Source organism: Myotis myotis, unplaced genomic scaffold (genome assembly GCF_014108235.1).
Source record: "Myotis myotis isolate mMyoMyo1 unplaced genomic scaffold, mMyoMyo1.p scaffold_m19_p_29, whole genome shotgun sequence".
In the NCBI taxonomy this organism is placed as follows: domain Eukaryota; kingdom Metazoa; phylum Chordata; class Mammalia; order Chiroptera; family Vespertilionidae; genus Myotis; species Myotis myotis.
The window spans coordinates 2,091,316-2,101,842 of record NW_023416334.1 but is presented as its reverse complement, the minus strand read 5'-3'; the positions used below and the strand labels follow the sequence as shown (position 1 = coordinate 2,101,842).

Genomic DNA, 10,527 nt, shown 5'->3' with positions numbered 1-10,527 from the left:
CGCTCCACTCCAGCAAGCACTTCCCACTAGACCTCCACTCTCTTCCTGCCAGGACGGAGGCCGGGGGCCACCTGACCACAGGCCCATCTGAAGCAGCAGGGACCCAGGAAGCACCCAAGTCCGAGTGGACAAGCCTTTGGCCTGAGCCCTCCTACAATCCCGCGCCGCCCCCCCCCCGCCCCGCCCCGTGGGGGCCTCGGACACGCAGCTCCCAGGTCTCTTGAATTTCATGCGTCCTCTTCCCGTCCGTGAGTCCCCATAATGGAGCGCTTGGTTCACCTCCTCCTGCCCCAAACCCTCTGGGGGCTGAAGAGAACTGTTTCAATAACTGACTGGGAAGCGAGCATTCAAGCACACATTTTATTTTTCGTACAATGTGCCCATCAACTTTTTAAGTTCAATAGCTTGGCAGTCTTCCTGGTAGGGCCTCCTGGCCCCCTGGGAGGCCCTGGGCCCTCAGGCTCCCTGTGGGCTGCACCCAGGCCTCCTGAGACGTGGAGCAGAGGGTCTCCCCACAGGCTGGTGGGGGCACAGGATAGCGCGTGCTCCCTCGCTGAAGCTCGAGGACTTTCGCAGATGCTCCCCGGGCCCTCTGTGCAGAGCGGATGCAATCGCAGGGGTTTCATCTTTGGCAGCTAGCCGGGCGCCGGGGTGGCATCCCACACAAAGCACAGGCACGCTGCACCTGACCAGCGTGACAAAGGGCACAGCCCAAGGCCCCTGCTCAAGGCCGGCTGCAGACTCCCCGAGGCTCAGGAGCAGGGACGCCCCCTGCTGGGCAGCTTGGGAGCAGTCCCAGGGACAGCTTTCTCCACCCCAGGGGTCAGGCCACTTTAGTGCTCCCCAATACTGATCACCAAGGTCGCTGAACCCAGGGCTGCCCCCATCTGAAAGGACAGGCCCTCTCCCCCCGGGAGGTCCAGCTCGCTCAGCCCCCCGCCGGGGGTAAGCCAGGGCGGGGAGGGTGGAGCAAACAACTGCTGGGGACACGTGGTCAGGTTTATTTGGGTCAGTGGCCAGTTAGCAATCGCCTGCAGCCAAAAACAGGCCCTACATCCTACTTACCACCCCACCACTGCTCCTGCCCCTGGGCCCCTCCCCGGGATCCCTGGATTCTTCAGCTCAGCCAGCCACCCAGACCTGGGCATTCACTAGGGCAGCATGGACATGGGGGTCCTCGGAACCCCCCTTCCTTCCCTCCCGCCTCGCATCCCTCCCTCCTTTTCCTGTCTCCTGGGGCTGTTACTCTCCCCGGAGCAGCGGCTCTCGGTCCCCCTCCTGCAGCCTCTCCTCCTCCTCCTTCTCCATGCAGCCCAAGGTGGCAGCCAGCCCAGCGCCCACGCCACCCCCAACCACGGCGGCCCCTGTGGCCCCCACCGCAGCTCCGGCGGCCACCATCCCAGCCTCCGCGGCCAGTGCCGCTGCGGCCATGCCTGCGCCCACCACGCCCCCCGCCAGGCCCATGAGCCCGGCCCCCACGGCCCCGCCCACAGCGGCCAGGTGGCCGCAGAAGCGCATGGTGTAGGTGTCCATGAAGGCCCTGGCCTGGGCCTGCAGCTCAGCCTCCAGGGCCTCCAGGGCCTGCGCGCTGCCCTGGCACCGCAAGGCTGCTCCGTGGCGCGCCAGGATGGCGTCTTTCTGGGCAGCGAGGAGGCTCCTCATCGTGTCTGGCAGGACCCGGAGCGCAGAGAATATGCGCTTGGTGGCCACGTCCTATGTCGGCGGAGAAAGAGGGCTCCCTGACCAGGAGACTCGAGAGCCTCTCCCCCACGGCCCCGCCTCGCTGGACACCTGTGCCCCACACAGGCCGGGCCCCACCTGCTGCCGCACATACTCCTTAAACTCCTTCTTGGCAGCTTCCACCATCCTCAGGTCGTGCAGCTGGGCGGCCATCTGTCCACAGGAAAGCCCAGGCTGCCTCTCCTTCCTCCCAGGCCCCCGCCCCGCCCCTGTCCCCCGTCCCCCTGGGTCCCCCGGGAGCTCTGTACCTCATCCGGAGAGGCAAAGCCGGGCCCTGGCCTCCCCATCCAGCCCGAGAGGTTCTGCGGAAACATCGTGAGGGGTCAGGGAGGGAGGGGCGGGCACGCTCTGGGTCTTTGGAGAGGCGTCACACCTTGATTTCCTGAGCGAGCTGCTGCCCTGTGAGCAGGCGGCCGTCCCCCCTGGCCACCGGGCGCCCCTCACTCCAGTCCCCCTGGCAGCGGCTCTTGGCATGCTGCGGGGCGGCACTCAGCACGTCCGCAATGTAGGCCCGCAGCGGGCAGGCTTCGTCCTCCGGGCCTGAGAAGAGACTCACTGAGGACGGCTGCAGGGGGAGGGGGCCGGGGACCTGCTGGGGGTGGGGGGACCTGCTGGGGGAGGAGGGTCTGGTCGCTAGCGGAGGGCAAGCTGGGGGCCTTTGCTGCTGCGACACTCACTGCCCGGGCTCCCGTGGTCTCTGCCGGCCCATGGTCGCCGCAGAGCAGGCAGCAGGCAGTAGCGGGCTCGCCTCCCTCGCAGCAGCGCCCCGACCCTGGGGTATTTGCCAGGCTTCGGAGAGACGGAGGAGGAGACCTCTGAGCTGGGGCCCAGCCCCCTTCCTCGCTGACCGACAGAACCCTCGCCTCGGCCCGCCACAGCCCGCCCTCCGCACACTCACCCCGAGGGTGTCCCCCGCGGGCCCCCGCCCTGCCTGGTTGGGGCGGAGTGAGTCACGAACGAGGAGATCCAGGCGCTGGAAGAGAAGGGCTCCTGACACCGGCAGCCAGCGGGTGTCTGGGTTTGAGTGACGGGTCCAGAAACGGGGATCTCACCTGGATGGGCACCATCCCATAATGCCTGCCCATCACCTCAGCCACGTGGACAAACATCTAGAGGCAACGAGGGTCACAGCTGGGCCACCCACGGTGGCCGCCTGCCCGCCCCAGGGGCCCACAGGACCATGCATGCTCCCAGCCTCCCTCCCACCAGGCGTCTCGGGCTTCATCCTCTGCCTCGAACCCACCAAACATGCAGGTCAGGGGAGGCTGGGTCGGAAGTGGGAGGCACCCGATTCCGGCTGGTCCAGCCCGCTGGCCTTATGGTCAGGCAGGGATGGGGTGGCACCCCAACACCAGATGACTCCTCACCTCCAGGTATTCGAGGTCTGTGTCCATCAGCTCCTGGGAAGTGTTGAGGATCTGGAACAAGAACAAATGGAAGAGGTTCTGCAAAGGCAGAGACACTGGGCAGACCCCAGTGAGGAGGGTGCTCACAGTCCGGAGAGCGCAGCCCGGGGTCTGCACAGCCTGTGGGACCAAAGGCAGGCGGGATGACCCTGACCTTCAACGGCCCCCCAGCGACTTCAACCTCCTTTAGAACAAGCGATGCTCCCACCTTCGCCGACTGGGGCATCCTTCCCTGGCAGGGGCATCCCAGAATCTGCAGGGCCCCGGCACAAGAGCCTGCGAGACCGAGTGACCGCCGGGCTCTGAGGCCCAGACGCAGCGAGACGCCCGGGGCCAGGAGGCACGCCTCACCTGGTAGGAGCTCAGCATCATGATGAGGGCGCACAGCTTGGTCCTTGTCTCTCGGCTCAGCTCAGGGCTCATGGCGTCCCCCGTGTCCACCAGAAACACAGCCACCTGTGCAGGGCGGGCAGGCTGCGGCCCAGCCGGCCTCCGCACCTGCGCCTCGTCCGCCCCAGCTCTCCTCCGTCCTCCTCCCCTTGGCCCATCTCCGCTCCTCCTTCCCCTGCCCTCCCTGCCCAACCTTGACCTCCTGGGCCTTCCCTCACCTCCCGCCCCTCCTTCCCCAGCAGGAAGGGGTGGCTCCACATCCACACGCCCCGGTCAAGGCTGTCGGCGCCCCATCTGCACCCCGGCAGGGCGCCCCCTCCGCTCGGCCAGCCCTCGCCCGCCTCCTGCGGGGCAGGGGAGGGCATCAGGGTGCGTCCAGCCCGCTCCCCCCGAGCCACCCAGCCCCACGGAGCCCACCCGCGCCAGGCCCGGCAGCCCCCGGAGCAGTCCGTCGAGGAGCAGGGTCTTCCCGGAGCGCGGCGCCCCCAGCACGGCGAGGAGGCAGACGGGGGTGTCGCGGGCCAGCGGGTGCTTCAGGCAGCGGTTGACGGCCCCCATCCTCAGCCGCGGGCCTCCAGCGGCGCCGACCCGCACCAGCAGCAGCGGCTCTGGCTCCGGCCGCGCGCAGCTCTCCTGCCCGAGGAGGGGGGTCCTTCAGCGCCCGCTTGCGGGAGGGGGCCCCCAGCTGGTGCGTCCAACACCCCCATTCTCAGCGGCGCCCCAGCACCCCAGGACACCCGGCTCCCCAGGACAGGCGGCGCCCCAGGACAGACAGAGCCACCCCTCTCGGACCCACCCACCCCGCCAGGGGGCCTGGTCCCGACCTGCACGGCGGGCGGTGGCCTCCGCAGCAGGCGCCCCATCCTCTCCTCCAGGCCCCGGAGGCCCTTCCGCGGGCAGCCCCTGCGGCGCTGGGAGCACCGGCCGTGGTCCCGCGGGGGCTCGCGCCGCTGCTCCGGGCAGAGGGCGCAGGTGGGCGGCTCCGGAGGCGCCCCGGGCCGGGACCCCAGGCCCCACTCCAGCCTGGGGGACGGTGCGTGGGACCTGGGGTGGGGGCAGACGGGTCATTTGAGAGCAGCATGTGGGGCCGGGACTCAGGGTCAGAACCGGGGCAGCAGAGAGCTGCCTGGAGGGTGAAACCTTGGCTCTCAGGCCAAGTGCCGCCTGGGCAAGGCTGCCTCCACCCAGCCTCCCTCAGTGCCCAGCAGGCGGGCAGTGCCGGCCACGTGCGGCCATCGAGTGAGCTGATGCGCTGGTGTGCCAGGCACTGCGCCTGCACCCCACCAGCGCCTGCACCTTACCAGCACCTGCACCCCATCAGCACCTGCACCCCACCAGTGCCTGCTCCCCACCAGTACCTGCACCCCATCCAGCGCCTGCACCCCACCAGCGCCTGCTCCCCACCAGTACCTGCACCCCATCCAGCGCCTGCACCCCATCAGCGCCATGCACCCCTCCCAGCGCCATGCACCCCACCAGTGCCTACACCCCACCAGCGCCTACATCCCCACCCAGCGCCTGCACCCCATCAGCGCCTGCACCCCATCAGCGCCTGCACCCCTCCCAGCGCCTGCACCCCACCAGTGCCTACACCCCACCCAGCGCCTACACCCCACCCAGCGCCTGCACCCCATCAGCGCCTGCACCCCACCCAGTGCCTGCACCCCATCAACGCCTACATCCCACCCAGCGTCTACACCCCATCAGCGCCTGCACCCCACCCAGCGCCTGCACCCCACCAGTGCCTACACCCCACCCAGCGCCTACACCCCACCCAGCGCCTGCACCCCATCAGCGCCTGCACCCCTCCCAGTGCCTGCACCCCACCCAGCGCCTACACCCCACCCAGCGCCTGCACCCCATCAGCGCCTGCACCCCACCCAGCTCCTGCACCCCATCAGTGCCTGCACCCCACCCAGTGCCAGCACCCCACCCGGCTCCTGCACCCCACCCAGCGCCTGCACCCCACCCAGCGCCTGTACCCCACCCAGCGCCTACACCCCACCCAGTGCCTATACCCCACCCAGCGCCTGCACCCCACCCAGCGCCTGCACCCCATCAGCGCCTGCACCCCACCCAGCGCCTGTACCCCACCCAGCGCCTGCACCCCACCAGTGCCTACACCCCACCCAGCGCCTACACCCCACCCAGCGCCTGCACCCCATCAGCGCCTGCACCCCACCCAGTGCCTGCACCCCACCCAGCGCCTACACCCCACCCAGCGCCTGCACCCCATCAGCGCCTGCACCCCACCCAGCGCCTGCACCCCACCCAGCTCCTGCACCCCATCAGTGCCTGCACCCCACCCAGGGCCAGCCCCCCACCCGGCTCCTGCACCCCACCCAGCGCCTGCACCCCACCCAGCGCCTGCACCCCACCAGTGCCTGCACCCCACCCAGCGCCAGCACCCCACCCAGCTCCTGCACCCCATCAGCGCCTGCATCCCACCCAGCGCCTGGCACAAATGCTCGTGAAAACCTCACCCATAGCCCCCTGCTGCCAGGGCTCCCTGGAGGAGTTAGGGCCGCCTAAGGAGTGATCCCTTCTTCAGCCTCCTAAACACCCCGGAGGTGGGATCCGAGGGTGGGGCCCCTGGTGGTGGGGCAGAGGCCTGGTTCTTAGACGCTCCCAAGCTCCCCGTCTGGGCTCCAATCAGCCTCCTGGCAGCACCCGCCATTTCCGGCACCACCTCCTCTCCAGATCCGGGCAGATCCAACCTGGAGCTCCCTCCCGGGACAGCGCAGCCCGTGTTCCTGCCCAGCCGGCTGGGAGGCCTGCACCCACATCCAGCAGGCCCCGCCGCTTACCAACTGTTGCTGCTGTTTCCCATGAAGCTCTGGTTCCTCTCCTTGGAGAGAATTTGGCAGGGAAATAACAAAAACGTTATTTAGAAAAGAATCATCCAGATCCCTGTCTCAGTCCTGAGTTTTCATGGCCTCTCCCTCGCCCCTCTGCGCCCCGCCCCGTCCAGGGAGCCCCTTCCCACCCCCATTCTCTCTCCACATCTGAGGAGAAGACTTGCCTGTTTGCCAAACCGGTGACAAAGGGAAATGACTGAGAAGGCGGACCTGGGCATGGGAGGCTGGGAGTGGGGATGGGTCCGGAGGCCGGGGCGAGGGTGGAGGCCCAGAGACCTGGAGCAGCAGAGGATGGAAGGGCTGGTGGCTGTGCAGGTGGAGGGTGTGGGGATGGTCTCCCCGAGGAGCCGGCTGTCAGAGCTGAAGAATAGATGTGATGGTTGGTCGGTCGGTCGGGAAGAGGAGGCTGCCTCTGGACTCGCCCGGGGAGGAGGCAGGGCTGCCGGAACAAGCCCGGAGGAGGGAGGGACCGGCCGGCTCCGAGTCCCTGGCAGAGGCTGGGATGCTGGGATGTGGCAGGCAAAGTGGTGAGTCACCATGGAGACGGGAAAGACAAGGGCAGGAGGGGGAGGGAGCATGTTCCATTTTCCCGTCAGACTGCACTTGAAACACACTCCAAGCTGTGACTTCCCCAGAAGACTGCACGGACTGGTCACACCCCAGGCAGCAGCCCTGGTCACTCTGGCTGCCGCGTGGACAACAGGTTAGAGGACAGGGCAGGAGGGAGGCCCAGCTGCCCAGCAGAGCCCCCATCCCAGGCCTGGGCAACTGCAGGGCTCACTGTGAGGCACAGGGAAACCGGGGCACTCTGCCGAGAGCTGGTGCCCCTGGAGGAGAGCCGGTGCCCCTGGAGGAGAGCCCCGTGCCCCTGGAGGAGAGCCCGTGCCCCTGGAGGAGAGCCCGTGCCCCTGGAGGAGAGCCCCGTGCCCCTGGAGGAGAGCCCGTGCCCCTGGAGGAGAGCCCCGTGCCCCTGGAGGAGAGCCCCGTGCCCCTGGAGGAGAGCCCCGGCCCCTGGAGGAGAGCCGGGGCCCCTGGAGGAGAGCCGGTGCCCCTGGAGGAGAGCCCGTGCCCCTGGAGGAGAGCCGGTGCCCCTGGAGGAGAGCCAGTACCCCTGGAGGAGAGCCGGTGCCCCTGGAGGAAAGCCCCGTGCCCCTGGAGGAGAGCCCCGGCCCCTGGAGGAGAGCCGGTGCCCCTGGAGGAGAGCCGGTACCCCTGGAGGAGAGCCGGTGCCCCTGGAGGAGAGCCCGTGCCCCTGGAGGAGAGCCGGTGCCCCTGGAGGAGAGCCGGTGCCCCTGGAGGAGAGCCGGTGCCCCTGGAGGAGAGCCCCGTGCCCCTGGAGGAGAGCCGGTGCCCCTGGAGGAGAGCCCCGTGCTCCGAGGAGGGCCCCGGCCCAGAGACACCCGCGGTGGCGGTCAGGCAGGGATGTCCCCACCGTATCCTCCGGCCACAGGCCTGTGAGCGCTTCTAGCCTCCGGGGACAGCTGCAACCTGATGAGAAAATGAGTCTAAACTGCGAAAGAAACTGTCAAATCCGAGTAGTGCCACTTAACTCAGTGTCTGCTGCCGCCATCACGTCCTCCAGTGATCACGGCCGCACTGCCTTCTGGGAAGTCAGGTTCCAGGCACGAGTGCCACTGCGCCAACAGCTATTTGAACACCTACTAAGTGCCAAGCACTGAACTAGGTGCTGGAGCAGCGGTTCTCCGCCTTCCTGACGCCCGACCCTTTCATACAGCTCCTCACGGTGTGGTGACCCCAATTTCACTGTTACAAATTGAACATCATTAAAGCATAGTGATTAATCACGAAAACAATATGTCATTATATATGTGTTTCCCGATGGCCTTAGGCGACCCCTGTGAAAGGGTCACGACCCACAGGTTGAGAGCCGCTGCTCTGGAATGCCAGGGCGACCAAAACAGGAAATGGCGGCTGTTCCTACGCGATAATAAGTGCATGTAATTGGTTCTTACCAAATTCAACATTGTAAAGACTATTTAAATCCTCTTTTACAAATTCCTGGCAAAAAAGGTCAGTTCCGTGTGGTTCTGGGCAGCTCCTTGTGCCGTGTTCACTCTGATGTGGGGAAGCTCTCCCCAGGTCCACAGCCGGGCCCATGGCAGGTTCCTGCTGGTAGGCACGCCCTGCCCAGAGGCGGCCACGGCTGGCGACACCGGCAGGGCCTCGCTGTCGGGAAGGAAAGGAAGCGTCTTGCTCTCTAACGGGGTGAGGGCTCCATGCAGGCGCTCCCCGGGCCCTGACCCACCCCAGGGCTCATGGAAAGGAAAGGCCACCTGAGCCAGGCCCCGCCCTGCAAGGCAGACAGGCCCGGGGCGCTGGGGCTGAGCGGTGGTCCTGGGTTCAGGAGCTTGAGCTGTGGGGCTGGAGTGAACTCAGTCATTATTTCATCCCTGTGTCCACTCGTCCACCCAGCAGCCACCGGGCTCCCCCCCGCCCCGGGGTACCAGGCTCGTGGGGCCCAGCCCCGCACCGACCTGCGCTCCAGCTGCAGCTGCTGGGCCAGAAGAGGTGACGGGTGAAGTCACTTTAGGAAAAACTGGCTTCGGAGCCCAAAATCCAGTCTCTCAGACTGGACCTGCTTGCGGAGGCTTCCGAGGCCCCAGACACAGGCACACACGCCTCACCTGCTCACAGCTTCCACGTAACACACACACCTGCACGCAGAAATGCTCCCACTCCCCACACTGCACACACCCTCACTATCTGTCCTCCCTATACCCCCAACACTCATGCACTGAGTTCACACAGTGCACTTAGAGTCACAACTGTACCTCCACGCACACTCATCTGCTCACTAATTAACACGCTCAGACACACACACTGCTTGTGCACCGAGGCCCTCACACTCGCGCACACTTACACATGAGCTCACACTCACTCCCATGTGCAAACACAGATCCCACGCTCCTGCTCACGGTGCCGCTCCAAGCGTGTACATGAACTCGCCCTCATCAGCACAGCCCACGAGGGAGGCGCCGTATTCCAGGTGAGGAAACCAAGGCGAGAGCGGCAAAATCCCTGTCCCGGGTCACACGGCTGTGAATGGCAGAGCTGGAAGCCACGCCCAGCACCCACACCAGGCTTTTAGTCACTACCCGCCATGGTTTTCTCGGGCGGCAGATCAGACCCCTGTGTGACAGCGAGGAGGAGTTTGTGGTCTTACTGCAGCTCAGCCACGTGGCTGGAAGCGGGAAGAAGACCCACTAGCCAGTCTATGCAGAAGCAGGCAACCACGTTTGGGAGGGTCCTGAGCCCAGCTTCCCGGTGGCCTTGGGAAAAGCGGCCTCCATCTCCTGCGTGTGAGCGGAGGGGCTCAAAGGACCAGAAACCCTTCTGTCGGAGAGTCCGGCTGCTCCCCCACCTCCCGGCCTGGGAGCTGTGGGCCCGGGAGGCTGGCCCTGCACAGCGTGAGGAGCGCTGCCATCACTGCCTCTCCCCTGTGCTCCTGGGAGACACCTGGAGGCCTCTGCAGCCAGGCACAGGCCACGCGGCTCTCCAGCCCTGGGTCCTCTCCCAGGAGGACCTGCTGTCGTCTGCCCAGCCTCCACCCAGCTGCCCGGGGCACTTCCTGCTGGGTGCGTGCCTGGGACAAGGGAGGGAAACAGCCCGACTTGGGACCCTGGGGCTGAGCCAGCAGCACTGTTAGCCCCACCCCCAGCCTGAGCCCCGGCTCCCTCACCAGGCCCGTCCACCCTGCGCTCCCCAACGCCCCGGCTCTCTGGCCATGGCCAAGGCGAGACGGCCGCTCCTTGCTCCCTTTCCCTCCAGAGCTCCCTTCTCCTCCACAGTCTCTGCCGAGGTGCACGTGCTTCTCAGGCTGAGGCCCGTGAAGGTCCCCAGGGCAGCCGGCGGAGTTTCCCAGGAGGCCCCTGCTCCCTGGGCAGGATGTGCCTGTGCTGACTCCACCCAAGGCGGCCTATGCCTGCCAGGTGAGTCCACTCAGCCACTGTCCACCCTTTCACCGATCACTGTGCACATGCCTGTCCACCCTGTCATCTATTTCTATACGTACCCACCCATATTACAAACTTTTACATTGATTTTCAGAGAGGGAGGGGGGAGAGAGAGAGAGGCATCAAAGTGACAGAGATACAGCGATCAGTCTTACATGC

The 10,527-nt window shown here is 66.6% G+C and overlaps 1 protein-coding gene across 3 annotated transcripts; it reads right to left on the bottom strand.

The window, feature by feature from the left end:
- Positions 1-346: 346 nt before the first annotated feature.
- On the bottom strand, positions 347-7,057 carry RNF112 (ring finger protein 112). Of its 3 annotated transcripts, none has more exons than XM_036296430.1 (14): positions 6,559-7,055; positions 6,344-6,384; positions 4,361-4,580; positions 3,954-4,169; positions 3,755-3,880; positions 3,498-3,602; positions 3,108-3,158; positions 2,793-2,849; positions 2,639-2,713; positions 2,418-2,529; positions 2,114-2,280; positions 1,989-2,042; positions 1,819-1,893; positions 347-1,713 (listed from the first exon to the last, which is right to left on the bottom strand). In XM_036296430.1, the coding sequence occupies exons 1-14, from the start codon at positions 6,970-6,972 to the stop codon at positions 1,243-1,245; spliced, it is 2,184 nt and encodes a 727-aa protein (XP_036152323.1). In that variant the 5' UTR covers positions 6,973-7,055; the 3' UTR covers positions 347-1,242. The 3 variants fall into 3 exon arrangements, with proteins under 3 accessions (XP_036152323.1, XP_036152325.1, XP_036152324.1); XM_036296432.1 differs by having other exon boundaries at positions 6,671-7,055; XM_036296431.1 differs by lacking the exon at positions 2,793-2,849 and having other exon boundaries at positions 6,559-7,057.
- Positions 7,058-10,527: the final 3,470 nt, after the last annotated feature.

Bases quoted from the DNA above. Each gene is read 5' to 3' on its own strand.
- RNF112 (XM_036296430.1), bottom strand. From the start codon at position 6,972: ATGCTCCCTCCCCCTCCTGCCCTTGTCTTTCCCGTCTCCATGGTGACT. The intron at 2,850-3,107 runs GTGAGGAGTCAT...CGTTGCCTCTAG, and splicing joins CAGACCTCGAATACCTGGAG to ATGTTTGTCCACGTGGCTGA. The intron at 1,894-1,988 runs GTACAGAGCTCC...TCCTGTGGACAG, and splicing joins GCTTTGCCTCTCCGGATGAG to ATGGCCGCCCAGCTGCACGA.